The sequence below is a fragment of the Paralichthys olivaceus genome, chromosome 15 (genome assembly GCF_024713975.1).
Source record: "Paralichthys olivaceus isolate ysfri-2021 chromosome 15, ASM2471397v2, whole genome shotgun sequence".
Taxonomy (NCBI): Eukaryota; Metazoa; Chordata; class Actinopteri; order Pleuronectiformes; family Paralichthyidae; genus Paralichthys; species Paralichthys olivaceus.
Window position 1 is genome coordinate 18850735 of NC_091107.1, and position 24399 is coordinate 18875133.

General features: G+C 37.9%; 3 protein-coding genes across 5 annotated transcripts in view; 1 reads left to right on the forward strand and 2 right to left on the reverse strand.

Annotated features, from left to right (window-relative positions):
- Nucleotides 1–248: 248 nt before the first annotated feature.
- On the reverse strand, nucleotides 249–1861 carry atp5l (ATP synthase, H+ transporting, mitochondrial F0 complex, subunit g). Its single transcript, XM_020085556.2, has 3 exons — nucleotides 1701–1861; nucleotides 1154–1314; nucleotides 249–447 (listed from the first exon to the last, which is right to left on the reverse strand). Exons 1-3 carry the CDS (start codon nucleotides 1750–1752, stop codon nucleotides 349–351), a joined length of 312 nt encoding a protein of 103 aa, XP_019941115.1. The 5' UTR covers nucleotides 1753–1861; the 3' UTR covers nucleotides 249–348.
- Nucleotides 1862–3407: 1546 nt separating this feature from the next.
- nherf4b (NHERF family PDZ scaffold protein 4b) lies at nucleotides 3408–9806 on the reverse strand. 2 transcript variants are annotated; one of them, XM_020085563.2, is made up of 11 exons: nucleotides 9689–9806; nucleotides 7816–7843; nucleotides 7350–7414; nucleotides 7052–7263; nucleotides 6748–6952; nucleotides 6502–6638; nucleotides 5594–5798; nucleotides 5305–5501; nucleotides 4120–4329; nucleotides 3783–3992; nucleotides 3408–3690 (listed from the first exon to the last, which is right to left on the reverse strand). In XM_020085563.2, the coding sequence occupies exons 1-11, from the start codon at nucleotides 9720–9722 to the stop codon at nucleotides 3658–3660; spliced, it is 1536 nt and encodes a 511-aa protein (XP_019941122.1). In that variant the 5' UTR covers nucleotides 9723–9806; the 3' UTR covers nucleotides 3408–3657. The 2 variants fall into 2 exon arrangements, with proteins under 2 accessions (XP_019941122.1, XP_019941121.1); XM_020085562.2 differs by having other exon boundaries at nucleotides 3408–3693.
- Nucleotides 9807–18507: 8701 nt separating this feature from the next.
- cltca (clathrin, heavy chain a (Hc)) overlaps nucleotides 18508–24399 on the forward strand; it is a 30466-nt gene continuing 24574 nt past the window's right edge. For both annotated transcript variants that reach the window (XM_069539990.1, XM_020085655.2), the window contains exon 1: nucleotides 18508–19020. In XM_069539990.1, coding sequence (XP_069396091.1) covers nucleotides 18979–19020 — 42 coding nt within the window. In that variant the 5' untranslated portion in view covers nucleotides 18508–18978. The remainder of the gene's footprint in view (nucleotides 19021–24399) is intronic.

The window sequence follows — 24399 nt, forward strand, 5'->3', positions numbered from 1 at the left end:
TTACTTGGGACAAATTCCTCTGTGACAATGTTCTATCCTGCTGGATATGATCAAATAAAACTGGGAGCATTCTGGGAGGATATAGTCCTTCATACCTTAATTATTTTATTTTATTTTTTTGTGTGCTGGCATGAATCAAATACTTGCATGCTATATGAAAACGAAAGTCTGTAGTAAACCTGCAGTTAATATATAACCAAAACACAATAACCCATGACACAGAAAAAGCAAGGAGTCAGAAAACTGTGTACTTTTTTAACAATAGACATTTGTTTATTAGATCCCGGGTGTCTTGAAGGAAGTTGAACATACAACGCTCAAGAGAAGAAAAGCATGACAGTCCACAGTTCAGACATTATAACCAATGAGGCCTCCTTTGCCGATGCACTCTCCGATGTAGAACCACATCAACACCTCAGTGGCCACCAGTCCATTCCTCATAGCATCCTGTGAGGAAACAATTTCATTTGATTAGCTTCTGGAAAAAAGGAATATTTGCCACTAATGACAATATTACTGGCATAATTTAAATGTGGATCACTTTCATGGTTTTTATTTTGTACAGCAGAGACTAACTATGAAAAATGTATTATTCTTTGTTTTACCTGGATTTTTAAAGAATGCAATGATTCAACAACTAGCCAGAGATTCAAAACCATGTCTCATGATCCCAAATGTCTCCTGGCCAAACTGATAAATTACTATTTATTCATGTTAATAATGCTTCACTGTGGTGAAGAGACCTGCAAGTAAAACTACGGTGACTTTCTTCATTGCTGATAGAATCAAGATGACTTTCTGTTGATAGAACATCCACTGGAGTACTGATCTAAAACTCCTAGAACATTATAGTACATTGTGTACCCACGTGTTTTAATACAACAAAAAGTTCTGTCAACAAACACAAACGACTTGAGAACCAGGTCTAAACCTAACTAGCATATAACATATACAAACTACCTATTGGATACTTGTATTAGTATTTCTGATGGTGTATGTCATCACTGGTGCGGATAGAAAATACTGTACACATGGATTGTTGTGACACCTGTTAATTGATTTTTAAAAAACATATCTGCAATCACACACACACACACACACACACACACACACACACACACACACACACAGCTTGTCAGTGAATAACACATACCCTGACTGTGGTCTGACCCAGACGTCCTGTTTGGAAACCCTTGATGAGGTTGGTGGCTCCCTCGATGGCCTTGGGGATCTCGGCAGGGGACGGGGGGACAAGTTCAACACGAGCATAGTGCCAGAAGGTGGCTAGCCGGGGTTTGGAATAGGTGACAGCGGCTAGAAGGAGAGGAGAAACACAGTGATCACTGCACGCCTCTGGTCTGCAGCCACACTCAGACTGACGTTAGCTTCGAGCTGGAGCACTGTACTACACGCTGATTGCTAGCATTAGCTGCATAGCTAAATGGCTAATGGGTTCAATGTGTGTAAACAGTATAAACAATCCCTGCTAGCTAGCTACAGATCAATCTAGTCTGCTAAGAGTTACATTTTAAATGTTCATCCGGGCAGCATTAGCTCGCGTGACGTCCACTTCATTGAATCGACAGCTAGGTCACGGCCTCGCTACGTCTTGTCAATAAATAAAACACTAACTAGGTCTTAGTTCCTCGTTCTATACAACACTTTATATTTGTATATGATAACACAGTACAGAGACTTACCGCCGAGCAGAGTAGGAACTTTAGCCACCAGCTTTTGCACTGCCTGCGCCATGTTGAAGTGTTTGTCGATGCTAACCGCTTCCCCTGTTCCTGCTAGCCGAACGAATGTCACCTCCAGTAGAAGGACCCCTGGCGACAGCTGACCGCACAAGTGCCTGAACACAAACAGGCGAGGTAGTCGCTTCTTATAGAATTAAAGTGTGTTAATATATATAATGTTATGTTTACACGACGCGTTTTCAGAATGTCACTTTGATTTCATTCTCACTTTCCCTACAATGTTTAACTCAGATGATAAGGAATTTGAGTTGATGCACCAACTACATTTGTGCCACATACACTCAGCAGAGGAGTGAAGCAGACATATTTACAGGATTATTAATCTGATACATTTCGATTTTGGATTTGGATGTTTTTGACAAAGTCAACCACAGTATATTACGAGACCGACTGGAAAACTGGGTAAGACTTTTTGGCACAGAATCTCTAAATGACTGGGATTGTTTTGTGTCTATAGGTGAGTCCCCATCTAAATATACAAATATAGCGTGGAACTCCTCAAGGCTCTATTTTGGGGCCACTTCCGTTTAACATCTACATGCTTCCATTCAGATAATGGAAAACATCAAAATATGTTACTGACACACAGATATATAACCATACCACCAGGGGACAATAAAACAAGAACTGACCAAGTGTATTGAAAAAATCAACAATTGGATGAGTTGGAATTTAAATGCTTTTGGAGACAGAAGACATGCAGGCGTTTGTTGCTTTTAAAATTTGTCATGAGGCCTTTCATATTTTATGTAAAGCACATTTAATTGCCCAGTTGTTGAATTATATTATACAAATAAACATGCCTTGCCCTTTATTTGATGAAGGAGCTATATTAAAATTTTAATTCATGTTTAATCATTGTCTATTTGATTTATGAGAACCATTCTGGGCTTACAGCTTTCCAGTGCACATAACTGGCAAGTGGATAAAAGTACTAACCAGCTCACTTTGCAAAGATTGGAGAAGGTACATGTCACCCCAGGGCATGATCATCAGATCCCCCCCCATCAGATAACAGATGCAATAAATATTCAAAAAGTGGTTACATAACACACAGACATCATCATGCACATTACCACTTTATCAGCTTTGTCCAAAGTAAGGACAATATTGGACTTTCCGTCACACCCTCTCCATAATGTCTTGATTAGCCTCTGCAGCTCGTTCAGTGGCAGACTCATTCACCCACACTGCTCGACAGAACGCCACAGGAAATCATTCCTGCCTGTGGCTGTCAAATTGTATAATGACAACCTGTAAATAAGCTTATATTGTGTATACTTTAACTTACATTCATGTACAAATGTAAATCTATACACACCCAGTTTTTATTTCTACATATGTATATCTTTCGTTTCATTTTAGTTTTACGTGACTTTTATATTATTATGTTTATACCTGCATATGCTATTTCACATCTTTCTCAGGAGCTCTGTGACGTTTGAATTTCCCTACGGGGATTAATAAAGTACTTCTGATTCTGATTCTGATCTTTATCTAGAATCTTGTATCATGTTATGTTTTAATACATTTTCCATTTATGTGTTTTAAGTATTAGGCTTTGTCATTTTTGGCTGTTCAAGGTAACACACTGAATATATTTAGAAACAGGGAACATGTCATGGGAAAAATCTCAACAACAGATAGTTGGGATCAACGATAAACATTTAATTTCTTTTTTATACATAATACATGGTACACATAAAACATAACCTTCCTCTTCCATTCACAACAATGCAATCAACACAAAATGTACATATTCAAGGGCCATGACAATGTTTTAGCCCATTTATTATCAATACTTTACATATCCAGTGTTCATTTTCTGAAGAGTAGTAGTTTTCTTTCTGAGCAGATATATGGTGAGAATTTCTTCAGAATCATGTGTCTTCAGTGCTCACAAAGATGATATCTCAAAGTCTTCCTCCTCCTGCTGAGTCACAAATAAGATAATATGGTAAAGATCGTGGTATTTGTTAAAGTGATAAAGGTGTTAACAGACTTAATAGGTAATATTTTTACCTCAGTGACGTCATTGGCTGGTGAGTCAGTCTGCTTCATCTTGTTATAGCTTGTCTTTTCCATGACTAATAATGAAAGAAAATGGCCTCCATCCTTCATGAGTATCATAACATCCTCCAGATATTTCTCCTCCACATTTTGTCCATTCACTTCAATCACCACATCTCCCTCGATTAGTCCTGCGCTCTGCCCCGAGCCGCCGAAAACCACCTACAGGAGAAAAAGATAATCATCGAAAGCATTTGAGAAAATACACAATATCTCCAACTGCTCTATTATTTTCCTTGGTGCCTCAGCAACAACGTTATTTTTACTGGTACAATATTTCATCACCCACCTTGCTGATGAAGGTCCCTGGACTGTGTAGTACACAACCCAGATTAAAGCCAAACCCCAAAGGGCCTTTTAGGAGAGAACAGAGTCTGGGCTTGCACAAGCCTTCCATTTCATTCTGTGATGACTGCTCTGCTTCAGAGGCTGCTACACTGCTCTCCTTTTCTTCCTCAACTCCATCATCTTCACAGAAGAGAAGAGGGGACAGACCCAACTGTAGACAAAATAGAGAAAAGACACACCAATCCTGGGTGACAATTCAGTTGAGATATTTCTTTATATTAGATATAGCTTCCAATTTTCAGTTAATTTAGTCTCTGCTCTCTGTTCTAGGATATGAATGCATAATAATTGTTTTGATTGGCTTGGACAAAGTGAGGATCTGTATTATAATGCGATGCCCAGCTGAAACTCACAAGTATCTGTAAAAGTCTATGGACACCCATTATGGTGACTATACATTTTATCAAGAAGGTTATATTTTAACCCCTGTCTGTTTGTTGAATGGTTTGTTTCATTGTAAGCGAGACACCACAAAAACGAATGGACGGAATATCCTGAGCTTTGGAGGAAGTATTGGTTAGGGAAGAACATTAGTGCAGAGAACAACACATTTTCACATTGCTAGATAGGATGTTTTTCAACTCATGATTTTCCTTGATTTCTCAGAGAATAATTCATAGATCGTGTTGAAAAACTTGGGAACTATTATTTAATGAGCATGTGCAATTTAGTGCACATCCAAATACAAATCTAGTGAATTTAAATGTGGTTTCATAAGATGACACCTTGGTGGAGGTATGCACCCAAATTCAAGTTTCAAGATTTATTGTCTTATGCAAGTTAAATTAAGCACAATGAAAAGTGATAGGTTAGGCTTGTCTTATTGTAAGATTAATTCTGGTAAAGATATTCTGAGGAAGGAAGGTGTATTTTTGCAGTCATATGCACAGGGTGTGTCTGTCCATACATATGAAATGTATCATCTGGCCTCAAGTTGATTGTCATGGGAACACTGTATATGCATTGTTATTTCAAATCCCTTTATCTTGTAGCCTAAAGCTGTTTTTAAATGTATTAGTTCCATCACAGTTCTTTTTATCTGAGTATCATAAGTATAGTTTTGCAGTACTCTTTCTCCTAAATATATAGTTTAGGAAAAGACATGCAGTTGGTTAGCAATGCCGACCTTGGTGTAAAACTCCAGCCCCTGTGAAGTGATGGTGGTGAGGGAAACCTGCTGTCCACTCTGTCTCACTCTGTCCACAACCTCTTCATGCGTCAGTGCCTCCACCGACTCAGCATTGATCTCCAGCAGCAGCTCTCCGTCCTGCATACCTGCCCTCTCTGCTGGACTGTCTTTGTCCATCTCTCGCAGGACATGAGCTGTTGATCAAAAAATACCATGAAATACATTAAAAAAGCATCAATGCTAACAATGTTTTGTGGTTAAGCTTTGCGCTCTTTTAGTCTCTTACACATGCGTCCTGATGGCGCCCTCTCCAGCCTAAGGAGGAAGCCGTAGCCCTCAGGCCCTGAGACCAGGAGGAGTTTCCTGGCTCTATAAGGCAGGTTATGTGGAACAGCCATGGTGGGTAGGATGGGCCTCCTCTGCCGCATGTGGCTCTTCTCACTCTCACTGTCGATCACCAGGATGGTGATGTGATTGCCACATTTTTTCATCTACAGAAAAACATTATTATTAGACAGGACTGAGCACTTTCTTCTACTCACTTCTCCTACACTTTGTTTTATTGATCAGATTAAGCACTGAGTGTTCAAGTGTTAGTGTTGTCCCTCAGTTGTTAGTCACCTTGGATAAAAGCATCTGCCAAATTATTGATTGTAATGTTATTTCCTCTCTCATTTAAAATGACTCACTACAGGAAACAATCCAGTAACTACATCCCCTGAGAACTTGGTTGAGCTATCATTCCTGTTTCAAATGGAATGAGTTAATATCTGTCCTACAACTGCAGTCTTACATTCCCCTTGGTGATTTAAAATCTTTTTTTTATTGCTTTAAGTCCAAGAGTAACCCTTCTTGGAGTAATTCAGCAAAAGAGCAGTATGGCTTTCATTTTAAACATCTGATTCAAGGTTCAAATATTTAAACTCATTTTTATTTTTAAGAGAAATATCAAAACCTATTACATTTTAATAACAAAAAAAACAATTCAGGCAATTTATGTAACCTAATTAGGTTGTTGGTTGTTGGGCCTGTTGACAAGGTTGTGATAACATATCGGTCTGATTTTGGATTGTTTAGTGTGATTTTGCTGTTGTGTTTGTTCTGATGTTTGTTGGTTTTTTTCTGTTGTGAGATATGTTAAATATATCTCCATAATATATACATATATATGAAAAAAACTGTTTGACTACGTACCATCCTGTTGAGTGCAGTGTGTGTGAGGTCGCACACTGTCGCTCCATTCATCCACACCAGACGATCTCCCTTACACACTCCGGCCTTTTCAGCTGCACCTCCTGTCACCAGGCTCACTGAGAAGTGCCCTTTCTCTCCTGCAGTGCAGAAACAGGTGAATTACACTGTTTGAACTCCAACGTATAGGTTTTGTTAGACATCCGATCTTGAACCTTGGACTTTCTGTGATTACCACAAAAGCGTTACCTTCCACGGGTAAGAAGCTGATGCCCAGACCTGAGGCAGGATCCCTGGTGATGTGGCAGAATCTGGGTGGTTTACAGCCCTCGCCCTTGTGTGCTCTGGCCAGACCGCGGAGATCTTGACCTTGTGACACAACCCGCTCATACTCCTCCCCATTCAACACTAGTAAACACAACTGGTGTCCGCTTAGCTTTATCTTCCTGGACACCTTATTCATACAAAGGGAAACACAGCAGATCCAGTATAAATGCTATGATTCTTTTAGAGGAAGTTTCTTTCTTTTTGACAGGACAGAATCTCATCTTACCTCAGGGTGAGGAACATCGTCAACATAGCAGTTGTTGACTTCCAGAAGTCTGTCTCCATCTTCCAGGCCACTGAACCTTGCCACTCCCCCTACCACCACGTTTCTGATGATGTGACCCTGGAGCCCCCTCTCCACTCGTAAATTAAAGCCATAGGACTCCCCTTCCTCACGTTTGAGAACACACAGCCGTGTGCTGGGTGTCGACACAGAGTCTTAGCAGGAAGAGATAGAAATGTGCTTTCGTACTGAGAAGATGTTTGGATACACTGAAGATTGTAAGAAATGTTGCATTAGATACCTGCATCATCTGTGATGACCATCACTGGGTTGTCTATTCCCTCTTTAGGATTAAATGTAAATTTCCTTTAAAAAAAAAAAGAGAGACAATTAACCTCCAGTCACTAAAGGCTATTAATTGCATAAATTACAATTGCGTTGCAATGTTTTATGCCTATTAATTGCACAACCTCACCATTATCATGATAATAAAAACAGTATTTATCTGTGCACTACAGGCCTTATCTCAGGCCCAAAGTCTTTAAGATTATTCTACTGCAAAATGCAAAATGTTAAGCCTATAGTCAAATAAAATGGTGTTGGTTTTTGGGACACATAAACCGAATTCTGTTTTTCAGGCTAAATTTACAACTCTCTTCAGTGTTTTTCACATAGTAGCCATACAATGTTGATATTGACACTCATAATGATGGTGTTTTTAAATATGTGAACATTGGTTCAAACAATGAAATGAAAAGCTCACTTACTCTGTCAACCCGATGATTTCCACCAAACCTTAAAAAACAAGAATCATATGAAGTAAATGGCTTTAGCAGCACAATACCATACCCACACATTTCAATTCATATCATATATGTATATATATATTTAATCTGTGATATTGTTTCTATTATAATTTTCAATCTGCACTGGTACCAAACACTACAGATCATTCTATGCATGATAGTAACACCGACCATACATAATCTCTCACATACCAAACATATAATAGTAAATGAATTTGAACTTACAGCTCTATGAATATCTGCGTAGTTCTCTCTTCTAAACTGTGTGGCATCAACCTAACTGTTAAATAGCTGTCTGAGCCTTGGATAACATATCTGCTGACTATATCCCTATCAACAGAGGCATCATAAAACAGGGTTTGACTTCATATAATTACCTTTAGTCTTTGGCCTCTCTATCAGGGGAGGGTAATCAAGCATATTGAAAAAAGTTGCAAATATGAAAAATGAAAATATGGCCGATACAGAATAAAAATTTGTCATAACAGGATGTTCTTACTAGGGCCACATTGGGAAGTAGGATTATTTGTAAAGACAACTAAGATAAATAAACTGTATTGATATAGTACTTTAGCAAGGACACTATAGCCCTTGGGCAAGGACACATGCATAGTGAGGGAGTCAGAGGTCAAACCACCTAGTAGATGATCTGCTCTACTTCTGATCCACTCAGGTATTAAGTGATAGCCACTGAAAATAATAAAATAACAAATAACAATAAAGTCTGGAACATTTTTCCCACTGTGGCTCTGGAGGTGTCGAGGGTTGTCCATTAACCAGACGGTCGGTAGTTTGATCCGTCTCCTCCTCTGTCCTTTAGCTAGATACTGGACCCTACGTTGCCCCTGACAGCTGTAGTGAGTGATGCCTGATAGAGATAGGGCTGGATAGCTGTACTGTGTGAATGTGTGTGTGAATGGCAACTGTGGAGAGCTCTGAGGGGTCATCAAACTAGAAAAGTTCTATACAAATACAGACCATATGGCCCATTGATGCCATTATGAACAAAGTGTAATTGTTGTTTGGGAAAAAAAAACCTACTGTCACTTAATGTGCTTGAAAAAAAATCCTTTTTGACTTGTGGACATTTTTACTTTCATTCATTTTTAACTAAAATCCAAGTTGTCTCACCAAACCTTTGAAATATATCCTCACGGTCAACCTGTCTCCCATTCAGCATGAAAATGTTTTCATCTCACACACTAAATAAACTGTCCTCTCACACTGCTTATCTATGTGCTTCATCACGTCAGTGACATTATGTCCTTGCTCCTTTGAGACAGAATCAAAACGAACCACCAGCACACAAAGCTTCAACAGCACACTTCCAGCTCTCACATTACATCTCTGTGGCCGAGCAGCCTCCTTTCCTCAACAGCCTATACCACAGGCACTTTGCTGTGGCTAATGGATCACTGTTTGCCTTTCCCCCATAAATCCTCTCTTTAATGTTCTAGGACGCAGCAGTCCTCCAGATCCACACAAGACATAGAGCTGAACGCTCAAATCTCTGAATGATCACAATTTAAAAATGTCATATTTTCACAGACTTTTTTTTAATTAACATATGGGAACACAATCCAAGCCATTAGCTGAAATAAAACTATAAAAGGTAGAGAAGTGAAGTGGTCAACCTCTACTCTGTATTTCATTAGATAAATAAATGAATGGAGCACAAGAGAACATAAAGGCAAAGACATACGGAATACTCAACAAGTTTACATAATAAAAAATAGAAATATAATAATTTGTACTTTAAAGACAACATGAACGAAACAGCTCATATAGTTGAAAAAACAAAGATGGACTTATTGCAAAGGTTTGAATCCTGTACCTGAACTCGATCTCATGTTGTGTCTCTTTCCCATCAGGGCAGCAGTAAAACAAACGATGCAACCGTGGCAGTCCCTGACATCAAAACATTTATTCTGACCAGAGAGAGAGAGAAAGAGAGAGACTCCTCCCCATGAGGGGGAGCACCAAGCTTAATGGTTAATCTGTTCCTGAAAGTTTCAGTGCACCTATTTCTGTGTAAGGCCTGCATTGCTTTGGGCTGTGTGCGAATCATAAAACTAGTTGTTCAGGATCAGTCATCAGCAAAAGGATTTGCTTATGTTTCCTGAAAATATTTCACCTCTCATCCTGGAGGCTTCTTCAGCTCTAGCTGACTCATGTTTGTTTATGTCGACAGTCATTCTGTTAAACAGATAGATTGTTAAAACATCCACCACAATGTCAAACAACTTTACTTACAAAATACTAAAGAAAAGTAAAGGGCATCATGTCAAAAAATTCGATATAACTTAAATATAAAGAGGAGAAAAGAAGGAGGCCTTTCAAGGTTCACTGAAAATGTTATTGTAAATTAGGACAATATTGTTACTTTTTTTAGTGTCGATAAGCTGTAGAGTCCTGATATATAGATAGATATAGAGTATAAAGTACTTTAATGATCACAAACGTCAAAATGTTCTTCTCATATAGATGTACTTAATTCAGGATCAATTAAGAACATATACCTTTTTTATATTCATATAGAAGTCCTGTGAAATTGAGGTTACTGTTTGCTATTCAGCATTAATGTATGTGAAATTGACCTTACAGAACCATTAGGTTTATTATGAATGAAGTTAATGTTATTATTCATCATCATTTTATAAATGTATAATAACATTAAAGGTCAAACAACACTAGGAATTACACAAGATAAAATCCTACAATCAAATTCAAAAAGTAATGGAATAGATAGACAAAGTATCAGTAATGGTGGTATATAGTTCATCACCATATCACTTGTCATCAGGAGTGGCTGTATTCTAGTATAGAAGTATATCTAGTATATACTTGTTTAATTACATTCATATGCCTCTATATTTCTATATATTTTATATTCCTTACACTTAAGTATTGCATGTTTCTTATTACTTGCTGAAGTCTTTTTCACTCTTGCTGCTGTAACACTGCAAATGTCCCCATTGTGTGACTAATGACATAATAAAGGACATCTTATCTTCTTATCTTATCTTTTTCTCAGTACTTCTTGAAAACAAAGATGACTTTTTATCAAATGGGATAAACCATTAGGAAAAACCTTTTCATCTCATAATTAAATTATCTGCTTGTTACAGGAAAGGAGTTAACAGCAAGGAAATGTTCATACCTAAACAATAACAAGATCATTCTCTACTGTTCTGTCTCAATAAACAACTTTAATCCTGTTAATCAGGAACAGTTATGACGATCTGTGCTAGTATTTACTGTATCTCTGCCTGTTCCCATGAGAAACATTTCCAAAAGTGCAGAGAAGTTGCACAAACAGACCAACAGAAAACTTAACAGCAGTGATTTCCAGTTCAGCCGCTGTAAGGCAGAAAGGAAGGTGATAATCACAATGAGTGGACTCTCTTATCTGGGTTCACAGACACATGGCACACACAGCACAGGAGAGACAGCGACTCAGGTCAGGACTCAGCAGTCCACATCTAAAGGATAAGGGACATTCATTTGAAGACAACAGTGTCCACATTCAGGCCAGGGAAGACGGGTGGTTTGAGAGAAGATTGAAGGAAGCTATCTTTGTCAAATTAGAGAAACCATCTCTGAACAGAGAAGGAGGTTCAAGACACCTCCTATCAGTCACACACAATAAAGTCTTGACTTCCATCTCCAGGAAGTTTCACTTCAATTCACACCTTGGGACACTTGACAGGGGGTGGGTCTGTCTAGGACTCCCAATGAATCCAACAGCAGGGTGGGTCCAGCCTTTCAGGTAACCTCAATGACTCCTAACAACCCTACAAGTTAAATACCTGGGACTCCCAAAAACCAGTTAGAACTGAAGAAGCCTCTTGGATTAGAGGTGAAATGTCTTCAAGAAACTCAACCAAGTCCAGTTAATCTGTTTTTAACACTTGGATTTACTTTAGTAAGGTAGTGCTCCTCTAAGTGACTGTCATGGAGCATCACATTCAATAAATTTGTATTCATTATGAATCATTTTATAGTAGATCGACTATTTAGACCATCTTGTTTCAAACAGGTTTAAGTTCCCATTCATTTTGTGAGTTCAAATTATAAATTTGATTTGTTGAATCGCATCACTCCATTTATCTGTTAAGGGACATATTTTCTGGAGCCAATTTCTTGTTATCTGTTTATGTCCTGATATCCGCAGTATCCTTAACAGGTATTTATCATGTTTGTTTTATATTTTGTCTTCCATTTTTAGAATAATATTGATTCCTTCCTCAATTTTATTCCCGAATAATTGTTTTGATGTTTTCAGACAGCATTAACTGTTGAGATTTGATGTTAGACTTTAACATTGTTATAGTACTTTAAAAATTGCTTAAGTGGGTGTAAATTACTGTTAGTCTTCCTTCCTAGTTTGTTGTTGTGAATGTAACTTCTCATTTGTAAGTAGCAGAAAAGGTGTGAGTGTGATGAGTTGGTATTTTAAAAGCTCAAATGACATTATTCTATTTTCATCTTAACATTGCCAAAATATGCCCAGTCCCTTTCTTACCTAAGTATTAAAAGCAATATCTTGTTTATTAGGTTCAGAGTCTTCCTTTATCTTTTTCAATGATATAAGGTCATCTGTCATTTCACAGTATCTCTTAATTATTTTCCACACCTCCAGTGTAATTATGCATTGTCAGTTATTTGTGTTGTTCATTGACTTTCTTTACAAATGGTTATTTTTGAGTTTTTATCAAGACACGGCACACGTTCTTCTCTATTAGCCTCCACCTAGATTCAGAATTGTCATTTAACCAAGTGTTCATTTGGGCAGCATCATGATAATGCTTTAGATTGGGGAGGGCAAGCCCCCCTTCTCTTTAGCCATTATAAGTGTTTTCATTTTAACTCAGTTTTTTATCATTCCATAAAAATGTACTTATTATTTTATCCCAATTTTTAAAAACCCTTGCACTTGGGAGGATATTCATTCTAATTGCATCCATTCTTCTGCCCAATTTCTCCACTGATTGAGATCCTGCCTGATCTGTACTTCCAGACAGTTGAATTTCAATTGTTATAGTAACTTAATATTCTTTGGTATCACAGTTCCTAAGTATTTGACTCAATCCTTATTGCATTGCCTTGAGTATTCTTCTTTCAGTTCACTCCAGGCAGAAGCAGCCAGGGTCATTGCCTCACACTTCTGCATATTCAGCTTATATCTGACTATAACTATTGATGATTTGCATAAGTGCCGGCAATGATTTTTTTAGGTTTGTGGTTATAAGACCACATCGTCTGCATAAAGAGCCAATGTGTGACTTTGCCCAGCTATTTTCACACCTTCAATTTCTTTGATCATTCTTAAATATGTGGCAAGGGTTTCGATACAAATTTTAAAGGAGATACCGGTTCTCCTTGACTTGTTCCTGTTTTTAATTCAAAGCTTCCTGACAGGCTGCCATTAGCTCTGACCTGTGCTTTTGATGTTTTATAGCTTGAAGCCATTTGAAGTGTCATGGAAGCCAAACAAGAAGATGGCATGTTGAGGGATGACAACTGCAGACGTTATAACATGTGAAAGTGGGATAATCATTTATGCTCTTGATTAATATTTGAACAAGGGATATTCTCCATCTTGTCCTATGTTCTAACATGGAAATGCATTTAGTTTAAAACGGCATAGAGATAATGATGTCTGATCCACATGGCTTTCATAGTACTTTCATAGTACTGCAATACAAGCCAGTAGCCGGTCAGATTTACCTTTAGCCTCAGCGTACCCTCAAGTCCAACCTTTATCATTGGTTACAAGGTCAAAACACTTGATGACGCCAAGGTGCACAACTGAAGTTATGTCCCTAACATCCACTGGTGACCACTAACACCTGCTAACATCTGCTGGTAGTTGGTAACTTAAATTGTGCAGAAGACCTTCAGTCATACAAGGGATATTCACCATCTTTTCCGTTATTCTAAAATATGATTGATAGCTCTGAGATGTTCAGAAATTTAAAAAAATCTAGTGTTATAAAGGCTGTAAGATTTAGCACATTTCAACATGTGATAGGACAAGCATGGGTGTGAAATGAAAGCTGGCTGGATTTGATTTTCCTGCTTCAGTTTCAGGATCCTGATGTTGTTCACTCTGCTTCACTGTGACACTGTCATGCCTGACACACACACAGAACACAACTGTCTTTAATGTTATCAGTACTACACTGTAAAATCAAACATGTGGTTTCAACCTAAAAATATGCTTAAAATATTTTGTTAAGTGACATTATCTATTATGTATAAATGTATAATTTGTTCTTCTAATTTAACCTGATGTTATATTGATTAAATATTCCTTGCTGTGTAAACCTGCCTTCGTTTGTTTGATTTGGATTTCACCATTTTTTAAACTCCTTCTATTTCAGCTCAACTAAATGGTAAGTTGTGTAAAACCTTTTGTTTAAGTTAAGATGATTTGGATTTGTTAATTGATTGAACTGCTTCTTTGAATTTAAGCTTGTACATTAACTTCAGATTGGCTATTTGACTTTTGCATTCAAAATCATGTTTAAAGAAACCTTAAACCATTAAAAAAGTGATTAAAAAAATATTACATTAACCTGTAATTGTTTGTTTCAAAGAGAAATATGACAACCACCACTTAACATGCTAATATTTTAAACATTAACTGGTGCATTTATTTTATCAGCTGTTTCTTAAAAACCAAAAAATGCTAAACAGCTAAAAATAAATGCCAGTAAAAGTAAGAATACCACCATGGTTAGTAAGAAAGTGAGGAAGTCCAGCATAAGATCTATGCACTTTCTTTTTGTGGAGCTCGGATTAAAAAGAGAAAAACAACTGAACAAATACCAGTTACAGTTTATTTAGCACCAAATACTTGTAGCCATTTAAAATATTACTAAACTGTTACATTGCAAATTGCAAATGGCTCACTTCCCATCTGTTATGGTGAGAAAAATGACAACAAAAAATTACATTGTATTAGAAAATATGAACTTTTAAACTGCACCAACACAACTTTGGTAATTTGGACAACTCAAATAAACATGTCTCATCTTCTGTCCACTAGATGGCAACACAATTCAAATATACAGTATATGTCTGCACTGATGCTTTATTTTATTTTTATTGAAATAAAATATAACTGTAAATAAACATGTGAATAAACTGTATTAATTGTTACTACTGTAATATTCTAGTGTTTATGACAAGTCAATGACATGCTCAGAATTTATGTTTTCCCCACTTTTTGCTCTGAATTTAAATTTGCACCTAAAATATCCTGAATTAACTTTTTGAAGGTTCATTTGCAAACAAGGCTAAGTATCATTTCATTAAAGAAAAAGGTAAGATGTGCAAATTGCTCTTCAAAATAAGTTTGACCTCCCTACTGCAGGTTTTGAATCCTGAGATTAGGGCATACACCTTTGACCTAAATGTAAAAACAACCGACCAAGAATTGAATAACTCCACACTCAGATATTAGATAATTTGACTTTGTTGAACTGAAACAATTGTATTCCTTAGAAGTATGTGTGTGTGTGTCTGTGTGTGTCTGTGTGTCTGTGTGTGTGTGTGTGTGTGTGTGTGTCTGTGTGTCCTTCCTCTCTGGAGCAAAGGCCCACAAACAGTCAATTAGTAACTTCACCTCTCCTGGTGTTCAAAGGTTATGCTATGCTGAATGGCGCTGAAGAGTCGTCTTTGAAAATGAAATCAAAATATTGTAACGGCCTGACTATACATCTTGCATTTCATGAAGTACCAGCATGTATAATAGTTGAACTTAGCTCAAAGAGAGACAACATATTGTAAAGTTTAAATAAGGTCTGGATGTAACCGTCCTCATATGACAATGACAGAGTGAGCTGAACTTGAACCCACTAAATGACAGACAGAAAGAGAAACAACAGAAAGACCATGTTTGTGTGATGACATTGTTGTAACTCCTGCCGGATAAAATGCAGCAGACAGAGTGATAGAGAGACAAGTGGGGAGAGTAGTAGACGTGCAACCGGGCTTCTGTGGGACTTTTCGTTCCTGCTTCCTGATCCAAGTGTCCGCCCCTCTCAGTCATCCCTGATGGGATCCTCCCAGCCACAGGACAACACTGAGCTCCCATCTGTGCCTACATCCTTGCCAAAGCACTGGAGTGCAGCAGCCAAAGAAAAAATGTAAAGTAGACAGTAACCTTTTGTAAGATTCTCCCCATTTGCTACAAATATCTCAGGTCCCTGCATGGCTGCTGCTCTGCTGACCTCGCTTAAAGGTTCAGTGTTTAGGTGAAAGGTATTTTTGGCAGAAATTGAATATAAAATATTCCTAGTGATGTTTCTACTGGTGTGTTTAATCTAAATTGTATTAATAATAGTTTTCTTTACCATAGAATAGGCCCTTTATGTTTAAAACCTCTATATTTGCATGGAGGGTGGATCTTTCTGTAGAGGCCGCCATGTTTTTTACTGTTGTCCAAACTGGACAGACTACCACCTTTTGAGTTTTCATGACAATGAAGTTCACCACAGGTTCTACAGGTGAAATGAGGGATATTCAGCTGCAACATGCAACTTCACCTCTAAATATCTCTGAATTCTGAACCTTTAAGTCTTCCCCCAGCAGGGGACGACCTACAGTAATGTTAGAGATACCTTGTTGTTGGGTCTACAGGGAAAGATAAGGGCAAAGTCTGCAGAACTACCAACACTGCCTATCGTTTCTCATGGAGCTTGAGGTTAATTTCAGCCTCTGCGGGCCTGTGCAGCATCCTCGCAGAGGGTCCGAAGGCCGCTCTTTTATATTGACACACATGGCTTCTCTGTGAGTGCCTGTGTCTTGTGCTCCCTCGTCCTGTGAATCCATGGCAACAGCAGCATGAATGGTCCATTCAGGACCCCTACACTCTCTGCCTCTGAAAATATATATCAGTAAACAATTTACGTAGTTGGTTTGGTCCAAGTTCATGTCCACGTAACAAGTAATCATGGTATTTCATTAACGTTGGTCCCAGAAATCAAATAATAAACCCCCTTTTTTTTAATGGGGGGAGACTGCTATTTATGTCCAATGCTATCTTCTGTCACTCAAGTAGAAATTCATCCACCCTTGCACTGTAGTGTAAAAAACAATACTTTGACTATTGATTTATGATTGATGGCTCTAAAAATGTCATTAGAACTTTGTGCAGAAATAAAAATCTGGTGTTTTTATGGCTGTAAGATTTAAAACATGAAGAAAACCACTGATGGCAAATCATAAAAATATATATTTAATATTATAGAATAATTTAATATTATTAGAACTTTTTTTTTTTTTACCATTTTGTAAATTGTATATACCCTACCACCAGCACCTCCCCTTAACATCTGATTTCTATTCTTTTTCGTGATCCTTCTGGGTGGATCAAAATCCAGATGTTGTATTGTACAACTTGGAATTATGCTCTTGTGACTATGCATGATTATGACACCTCAGAAAACAGCAGAAGCGATCACAGGGAACCATTTCCACTAATAAAATGGATGAAAATCTATGAAACATCTTATTCTGTTCTGCATTGAAATTATCCGGATGTTTATGGTCACATTTCATTTGGTCTGAAGAAATCCAGTGATGTGATGACGCAAGATTATTCGCTGTCACCGATTAAAGACTGGCGTTAACACTTGGATGGTTTACACTTGACTTACTTGTTCCTGCCCTACATCCAGAAAGTTTATACAAAGCACAAACTTATGGTTGCACTGCTTTGAATTAATATTAGCACTGTTATGGTCTGTTCATTTGGATGTCATGTTGTATTATGTTTTTATGTGGATTTATATATTTATATGACTTAATTTCAGTTAAGTTAAGTTTTTATTCAGTAGAATCACACAATATAACTTATATTTATACTATTTTAATTTGCAGTTGTGTTCTCTAATGTTCTTCTTCCCGGATTACTGCTTTCTTCCGGTATCACGATGTGTAATCGCTAACTAATTCTCCTGCAGCCACACTTTTCTCCACATTGCTGAATCAACAGAATGAAATCTCTGCTAAAAGGTCAGAGCATTTGACTTTTTTTTTTTCAGTATTCAGTTTTACGTTGAGCAATAAGGTTACATCCCCTGCCAGCAGAATCTGTGGATGTTAAAAAGGGGAAATGATCACTGGGGTGCACACTCCACCCTGCAGATATTGCATGATGCTAACCAGAACACACAAATCCTCAGAATCAGCTTTATTGGCTAAGTATGTGTGTGTATACAAGGAATGTGACTCAGGTTTAGTGTTACTGTCAATGCACTTCCTTTGTAAACGACATAACGGTTCAAAAAATAATAAAAAACAATATACAATATATTTAAAGAGTGATGAATAAGAAATGAACACACCATTACTCTACATAGAGACTTTGGTTGAGATATTGTTAATTTATTCATTACAAAACTTATTTGATACATTGTTACAGCATTCTGTGTAAAAATAAAGTGAATCCTGCTGAACACGTGGTATATCTGACCACATAAAGCACATTTGAACAGAAAATAAACGTTGAATGGATGCTTGAAGAAGTTTCCTCAGTGGCTGATCAGAGTGATCTGATTGGCTGAGAGGAACAAGTGTACAACACGTAGGAATGACGTTAATTTACATAGGCGAATGATGTGGCAAAAATCAAAGGGCGAAATAGAAAGAAGTAGTTCCCCCTCTAGATTCGTTCCATGGTAGTTTTATCTAACGTGTCTGTTTGGGCGTTTCAAACTGAATGTAGCACATTGTAAATATGCCAAATAAATACTGATTACACGCGGTATTATGTACTTTTTATAAAAGTGACTCCGTATCCATCCGCCTCGCTGAGTGCACTTCCATTTCCGGGATGTTTTCTGCGCTGACCAGCCTCCATCGCCATTGCGGGTCCAGGGAGTCGGTGTAGCGGCACTTCGTTAGCTAGGGGAAGCCCGAAAGTAAACAGTTCAGGGACGAATTTAAAAAAAGTACCATCACGCCGACAGCACGCTTGAAACAAGGCTCGTAGTCGAATCCATTTGGACTTTAGACCTAGAGGCTCCCTGGCTGTCCGACGAGGATCTGAGTGAAGGAGCTGTAGTTTGTTAGCATTAGAAGAAACCGGAGGAGAGTGACAGAGGAACCGCCATGGCTCAGATCCTGCCTATTCGCTTTCAGGAGCACCTGCAGGTACGTGTGTAGAAACTGACCCGTTCACTCGGCTGTGAATGAATGGTTGATTCACTAGGTGAAGTTTGTCTTTCAGTCACTATCGGTGCGAGACTCTTCGTGGCCCCAGAGAGTTCTCAAAGTCTAACAAGCTAAGTTAGCTCTCGGGAGCTAGGCTAACTAGCTTGTCTGGGTGGATGACGTTTATCTTAGTTAGCATCTAGCCTTCTTGCTAACACTTTGACTAGCCACCCTTGTGCATGATGTTAATGAGGAAAGTCTACAACACAGAACCAGCAGCTTTATAAACACATTGTTATCAGGTTGTATTAAGAAACAGGCTAGACGCTGGTCTAACCCAGTCTCACCGTATATCGACCATGAAAAAACACCCTCAGCGAAGTATTCATTTTCTTAGAGTACAAACCGCTGTAGTACAAATACTCACTGTCAGTGCTGCGATAATGCTAATTGTTACAACAACCATATATTTAATACATTTCCTTATTGCCTGTAATGATTAAAACCCATTAAACTACCACACTAATGACAGCTCAGTAAGAGATGGGGGTTTATATTGACTTTACTTATTAAGTCATGTGTTTTGCTTCGACATGTATTAAATATGCATCGTTTGTTAACATTGAAAGTGATTGTCCGACCTCAGGAGGCTGTCAGATTGGTAGATTGTAAACTAGTCATGTGGTGTGCCGCCTTGTCAGATAGCTTTCCGGGTACCCATGTTGAATGACTTAGTCGGAGTTGGCCGAGGCTCAAACATTCACTGAGACCTCTGTGTCTGTGTCTGACAGGAAAACGATTCCCTTGATATGGCAGCAATGAATGTACAACCCGACAAACAGGTGTTTGCCGTGATTGTTCGAGCTATGCACATGGATTGTACTTGGTTTAAATGCCTGTGCCTTCACTTTAGCCCAATAAAACTTCAAGCTGACCCGGTTTAGGAGGTGCAACATGCTTATGGATTCAGTCTGGAGTGCTGGCATCCCAAGTGTAATGAATAAATCATCGTCACTTTTGGTGTTTCAGTCTAGCTTCTAATCAGACATCTGATCTACTACCTTGAAGAAAATGATTTTGTTGATTCAGTCTTTGTATTTGTTTTCTAACCTGACCTAAACACAACAAGTCAGACAGAGTTCACGGGAAAGACAATTTAGACAGTTTACTTAATCTGTTTGCATTGTCCTATTTTCCTTAATTTCCAAGAGGGAATGAGTCTTCTGAGGGCATAGTCATGAAAACAGTGTTTAGACATTGATCCCTGAAGAGAGGTCAGAGGTCAAGGTCAGTGCCTTTTCAGGTGACTAGCATTTAGCTCAGCAGGTGGATGTATAGATCCAGGTCCTCTGGTCTCATTGAAACTATCACTCCATGACGCTAGAATAGCAAGGTTAGGTATTTTTCTAGGTTTAATTAGGTGAATGGATTTTGTTTATTAAAAAAAATCCCAATTTTCACTAAAGTCAGTGTAGCTCAACACTGTATTATTGCTGTTTTAGTTTATTTAAAAGCAGTTGATGAGTTAATATAAAGGCCTATCAGGAGAGATTGAATATTTAACAAAGCTATGTAAAAGTCTTTTGTGCATACAGTTACAATGAAATTATTATTTGACTTCTTTGTTAAGCCCTTTTGATTGCAGGAGTGGGAGTGAAAAGAGAGAGCAGTACAGAAGTGGTGAATTACAGTGCATACTGAGATTTACAACTGAAACTAAGATTATCTTCAGCTGAGGTCTGTGCTACCGTGCTCTCATACAACAGCTTTGCAGCAAAATGATCTTGGTAGTTTTCAAATTTAACCATTTCATTCAGAAAATGCAACTTTAAACATCTTATTGTTCATTCATAGTTGATTGTGGTTCACTTTTATACACATATTTCTAGGATAATACAATAAATGGTCACATTTATTTCAGTCATATAAAGTGCCATGCTGTGACTGAAGTTCTGTAATTTGTGTCATTGGCACATCACAAGGTTATTTTGTGTGACTAATCAACTCACATGGAATGGAATATCACTAATGCATGACTTGCATATGTTGTTTCATGCATGTTTCACAGCATACGTCACTTGAGCAGATCGTGCAGAATATTAGTGATGGGCAATATGAGCTTAAATATACATCAAGACAAATCATGAGGTTTACCTCAAAAATGCCAAATGTGTCTCCTCTTTAGTTAGGTGACATGGCTCCTCACAAGAGCACCCAGGTTGTAGAAAGGCAGTTAGTTTATTGGTACAATTGAGTCACATGATCTTGGAGTGATCCAAGATGGTAAAACATTTTTGAGTGAAGTTTTTCCCTATGCCATCACTTAACATTTCTAACTGAATTTTGTGAACTGGAGCTTCAATATAAGTCTCATATACTAAAGCAAAGAAGTTCAATGTAGTTTCAGCATATATATTTCTTTTGAGAAGTTCATGATAAAAATTATCATGTCAAACCCCCCCCCCTTCTGAAGCGGTCCATCTGTGTTAGTAAATTTGGATTAATCGAATAGTAATATGGTATATAAGGACAGGGTGATACATTTATTGCCAATTTAAAATTTGTTGCATTCCACTTTTTTCAAACTACATCTTACACAGACAATTGTCACACAGACATTGTCTTCAAGATTGTGATTTTTGTGGACTTAGTGTAAAGAGCCCATGTACGGAGCCGGCATCAAAAGCAAGCATTTAAATTGGTCTTCTACCTGTTTGTCCTCCTTCCCTGAAAATCTGCAGTAGTGTTTTTTCTGTCATCCGGTCAACTTGCATAGCTTGCATATTTATAGATCATCCATTTATATAGTGTAGTTTAGACTCCAGTTAAATAACTTTAATTGTTCAAGTGTCAAGTAAAACGCATGTATCTTAGCACCACAGATCTTTTCTTATGCACTCAGTTCGTCATACACTTTATATATTATCCTGGGAGTAAGTATTGGTATCATGAAGATTATTGATTATGGTATCTGTATCAGGACAGTTGTACACAAAGACTAAACCATTAAACACCAAGCGAACTGAAAGAAGTAATTCTTCTGAATTATTGGACGTATGTATGAATTAATTAATGATATTCAAATACTATGAGCATCAACTGCTGAGAGTTTATTGATGTTTCCATTGCTACTGCTACTGAGACTGTAATGTTTCAGAATAGTTCAGTTGTTATAAAAAAGAAAACCTGTTAACATTCTTTAAAAATGCTTCCTTTGCACATATGATTTATTAAGATGGTTTGACAAGCCTTTCCTGTTCCTAGGCACTGTTGTGGATTTGTGGAGGAAAAATCAAGCCTCTGCTTATCAAACGTTTTAATTCAACACAGTTTTTTCACAAATGATTCCATAATTACATGTTAAAACACTGTTTATTTACTTTCATTGATGCTTTGTAAGTACCCACAGTAATCCTTTATTCTTTTCAAAACATGTCATCAGTTAAATCTCACTGCTAAAGTAATTACTAATCACTCAACAAGAACCTTCTTGTTGAATGTGCAGCATGTAGTTTCCTTTTTTTTGAGGCAGGGCCCCCAAAATGAGTTGCAATTTTTTAAACATTTTGACAGAACATAGATCAATATTGGAGTAAGAAAAAATATGCATTATTGACATTGTCATGTTTGTTCTTTTAATTCATGCGGGTTACTTTAAATGAGATGTTTGTGTGCTGTGGAAGGCCTAAGTTCCCTTATTATCCTTGAAAGATGGGGTTTAGGCTGACAGACTAAAGAGAAATAATTCAGATTTATTTTCAGCTGTGTTAGATTGTAAAATGAATCCGCTTATCACGTCTACCTTTAAGGCATTAGTTTATTTTGACATGTAACTGACCAGCTGAGATCCCGTGACCGGCTGGTGAGGAAACAGATCTGCTGAACACTTGAAATTCTTCGGCACTGTTTAAATATAAGATAAAGCATACCTATGGGAGAAAAAGGAAACTGCAGTCCCAAAAACCACCTCAGCAGAACTGGCCTGGAGTGGAGACGGATTGCCTTCAGAAATCCATGCGATCCTTCCGTCTTTCCCCCCTCCCTCCACTTTATCAGTAAAGGCAGCCCTCTTGCTCTTCACCCCTGGGCTGGTCACATGTCCCCTTGCTAGTGTCACATGATAGTGGAGGAGGCAGCACTGGGCCAGCCTGTTGTTTCAGTCCTTGTAGACAATGGGTCCCTGGTTTCCTGTTGTGGAGCACTGCAGTGAAGTGCTGCAAGCCTCAGCACATTATATGTAACATCCTTCTCTGACCTGCCTTGAACTTAACATGTGTGGGACACTCATCTTTTTTTTTCGCTGAGCAAGATGCTGTTTTCCTTTGAAGGAAGAGCATACAGGTTATATCAACAGATGGGATTCCCTTTGGGTCATAAGGAATAGTTCAAATCAGCTGGCTAAGTCCTCCCCTGTGTAAGATTCAGTTGCAATCATCAGCTCAAATTTGTAGCTTTAAGTTGAAGTTAAATCAAGTTTGATATACTTTCTTTCCTTGAGAGCAAAGTATATTTTGAGCTGAATCACTGTGTATAGAAAAGCACACATGAACAGGAAAACATGCTCCCTTCAGTTACAGTACATGATGATGTATCAGTTCATTGTATTGAGCAGGAGTTTAAATAATCTTCTTGATTTTGGGACCCATATCATATGGATGACTGATATATTACACCAGTTGAATGGAAGCTCTCAAGGTTCCACATGAATAAATAAATGATTGTCAAATATTTTATAATGGAATTATGTTGTTGCCATTCCAGCCACCAGGAAACATTGTTTTGCACATACTACAACTGATAACATCTCTCAGGGATTTTTTTGTATATCTCGACATAAACAACATGTTGCACAAAAGTGGAAGCCATAACATTCTTTATCAGGAAGTTGTGATGACCTCAGTCAACTCATTCTTGTGACTAGTAGTAGAGAGAAGTGTCTCTGCAGTAAATCCTCAATAAAACATCCAGTGAGGTGGCAGTAGATAGCACTCATTTCTTGACTCTCTTGATAAAATTCCTTCTCGCAAGCTCTCTCTTTCACTCTGAGGTTTCAGTGAGGCTAATGCAGCAGGACAGGTTTCTGCGCTGTCTTTGCTGCAAAAAAAAAAAAATGCCTTGCAGAGACACTAATTTGGGGTATTAGAATGTAATGAGGCAGATTTGAGTTAGTGATTTATCAAAGGACAAATGATAGCAATGCATAATGTACTTGTCACTTGCGTCTCTTGCTAGCAGTTTGTTGATGCAATTGCAGTGGCTACCTGGGTGTTGCATGTAGCCTTCAGGAACTCTTTTGCAAATTGTTCCACTTCTTCAGTATCTCCTCATATTTTCATTAGCATTCTATCATTTTGTTGATTGTCTGTAACGATGGTCGCA